The sequence below is a fragment of the Sinocyclocheilus rhinocerous genome, unplaced genomic scaffold (genome assembly GCF_001515625.1).
Source record: "Sinocyclocheilus rhinocerous isolate Xijiao unplaced genomic scaffold, SAMN03320098_v1.1 scaffold1268, whole genome shotgun sequence".
Classification (NCBI taxonomy): Eukaryota; Metazoa; Chordata; class Actinopteri; order Cypriniformes; family Cyprinidae; genus Sinocyclocheilus; species Sinocyclocheilus rhinocerous.
In genome coordinates, this window is record NW_015664016.1 from 1392984 (window position 1) to 1396287 (window position 3304).

The 3304-nt window shown below is 39.5% G+C and overlaps 1 protein-coding gene across 1 annotated transcript in view; it reads right to left on the minus strand.

The window, feature by feature from the left end:
• The window catches only part of LOC107729243 (protein TALPID3), a 125970-nt gene that overhangs the window by 70217 nt on the left and 52449 nt on the right, over nucleotides 1-3304 (minus strand). The window contains exon 12 of the mRNA XM_016539675.1: nucleotides 919-1142. Coding sequence (XP_016395161.1) covers nucleotides 919-1142 — 224 coding nt within the window. The remainder of the gene's footprint in view (nucleotides 1-918; nucleotides 1143-3304) is intronic.

A 3304-nucleotide genomic window follows, 5' to 3' on the forward strand; every position in this document is an offset into this window, starting at 1 on the left:
AAAAAAACTATAGGACTGGAATAAGTACATACATTTTTTTAAAGGGTTAAAGGGTTGTTCTGTGAAAGATTTGCATAAATATTCTTCAAAAAAATTAATGTTTAGTTGAACTATTCCATTAATTGTACTATGACTAGGACTGATTGACAACAAGTCCTGCACTCCTCTCAAAGAAAAATGGGTGATGGAAAGATGTATTTGAATTGCGAACCACTTGCCCAAAGATTAATACAGTTCATAAAAGCTAAAACTGTGATAATCTTTGTAGAATAGCGAGCATTCGATTTTGATTTAAACCCCACGTGGCTGACAAACGTGCTTGCCTTTTTGTTAGAAACTTTAATATAATACTCTGTGTGGGGTTTAATGTGATGGCAGAGCTGTTAACCTCAGGTGGTAGTGTGCCCTGCTCTCAGAGGTATATGGGAATATATTGAGATGGAGCGTCGCTTTCGCAGCATCTGGGTAGAGGCCTCCTCTGACAGATGCCAATCACGGTGATGGTTCCGTTTGGCTTAGCCCTTTCCTGCCTGGAGTGTGCTCTGAGGCCAGCTGTCAATCAAAATCGCATACCGGTTCACCGCCTCAGCATGGCCAAACTTTCAGAAGCATGAAAACATTCAGAAGTTAACCAGCAGCACTCTCAGAGGCACAGGGAAATTTGCTACAGTGCTACACTTTACGACTAGCAATTTCTTGTGCTGGATTTTCCCCCCATGTCAACACTCATGAGAAATCGAAAATAAAAGACAAAAAAGACTACCCTTTACAGAAAAAGCACTGTGGCAGTACTATGTTTCGGTGATCACTGTATTCTTATACGATGGCATTCAAACAAAAAACAATGACCAACACCATCGAGGTAGTGTCCATACTGTACAATACTTTGCTACTTTTGTGTACAAGGACATATCATACCTGTTTTTCGACAGTGCCTCTAACTGCGTGTGAAGCACCTCTCCATCTGTGGCTCTCAAAATGGCTTCCAGGTTTTCTTCCAGAACCTTCTTGCTCTGCTTCACCTGCCTCAGGACCAGTCCTGCATCCTCAAACATGGATGTGGGCGGCTGGATGCTCTTCAGAATGCTGGGTCTGTTTAAAGGAGCAGCCCTGATGGTAATCGCATCAACCGGCTCTGGGGGCTGCGAGAGAGGAGGGAAGATTGAAAGATATTGGATGCATTTAAATGATTGTGTACATTTTGAGGGGAAAAACAAACTGTCTTTGTAAGAGAGCCACTCCAGAGAATAAATATGATAAATATGTTAATGGAATGCTGCTATGAGCCATTAGGGTGAGCGCTGTTGTTTTTTTCCAAAGGCGTTCGGAAGCATTTTCAGGGCTCAACGATCAGGATTTTTTTTTTTTTTTGCTGACAGGCCAGTAGTTGCTTTGCCAACATTTTCAACTCCAAAACAGATTTTATTCTTATTAAATAGTTGATTGGTGATATATATTATTAGCATAACACAGAATAAATATTATTGTAATAATTAATTATAAATCATTAAGCAAATTTTTTATTAAAATGTCTTTGCATTTATTTGATCAAAAATACAGTAAAACCTGAAATATTGTGAAATATTATTACAATTTAAAATAACTGTTTTCTATATTAATCTATTATAAAATATGATTTATTCCTGTGATGCAAAGCTGCATTTTCAGCATCATTATTTGAGTTTTTAGTGTCACGTGATCCTTTAAAAATCATTCTAATATGCTGATTTGCTGCTCAAGAAACATTTCCTATATACTACTTAATATTTTTGTTGAAACTTTGATTTATTTTAAGAATAGAAGTCAAAAGAACAGCATTTATTTCAAACAGAAATATTTCGTAACATCTTTACTGTCACTTTTGATTAAATGAATGCACCCCTGCTGAATAAAAGTGTTAATTCCTTTAAAAAACTAGAAATGTGCAAGTTCAAGATCAAATACAGGTGACTGCTGCACTAGCCCGGTGTAAATCTCGCCCGAACTGCTGCATCTTTCCCTGTAGTATACGTGTCACGTTCCTTCTCGGCAAGCACGAAAGTGGGCAGCCGAGGGTCCTTGGCTGTCTCTCCCTCTCATCCTCTCCTGAATATAAATCTGTCGGAGAGCTCCATAAATCCATTACATGGGCCGGCAGATGCTGCTCTGGCAGGCTCGCCTTGACGAGGGACTCTCTAACCTCAACCCTGTGCTCCTGTCAAACATTCAGCCACATCGGAGGCGCTAGAATACTATTAATCAGGAGCTTCGATAGATTTTCTTACAGCAGTACTTTCTGTTCTCATGATATACTGAGTGTTATTAAGCAAAAGAGGGCATGGGGGCACATCCGCAAGATGTTTACGAGATCATCTGCCAATTGTAGGGTAGAGTGAGTTCTATCTATCTATCTATCTATCTATCTATTACATTTATTACTTTTGACATTTATTTATTCAGGAAAATGAGCTGTGAGTGGCAAACATATGTGAATCTCTAGGATTAGCAGTTAATTTGAAGGTGAAATTAGAGTCCATCTGTTCAGAGGTGTTTTCAATTAATGGGATGACTAGCAGGTGTCAGTGTGTGCCGTTTTATTTAAAAAAAACAGGTATCCATCAAATTTTGATCATGCATGTGGAAGTGAATCATGGCATGAACAATGGAGTTCTCTGAGGACCTCAGAAAAAGAGCTGTTGTTGCTCATCCAGCTGGAAAACGTTACAATACCATTTTAGACAGATTGTGTACAAATGGAGGAAATTCAAGACCATTGTTACCCTTCGCAGGAGTGGTCCACCAACAAAGATCACCTCAAAAAGCAAGACGTGTAATAGTCTGCGAGGTTGCAAAGGAACCCAGGGAAACTTCTCCGCAACTAAAGCCTCGTTCAGACTGTCAGCCCAAATCCGTGTTGTCTTAAACATGTTGCCGTCGCGCTGGATTATTATTATTATGGATTTTGTCTTATGAGGCAGCGGCGGCAGCGGCAGTTTAGACTTAAATTCATGCAGTGTGGTTACTGTCCTAAGAGACGGGCAATTTTGTTGCGTTGTTATGCCTACAGTAATGCAACAATAACAGCAATAGAGATTGCACAGATGTTGTCTTATGACATGACAACATGTTGCCGTCGCGCTGGTTTGTATTTCGTCTTATGGGAAACGCAGGAAGCTGGAAAAAAAACGCTGGTTTCAAAACTCAAAGAGGTGCGTATACTAGCAGTATATTGTCTTTTTCCGCTTTTTCCGCTTGGCTTGTTTCTGCAAAGACGTTCATTATGTTTTCTACAAAAACGTCTGACGTTTTTACGTTTTTTACGTTT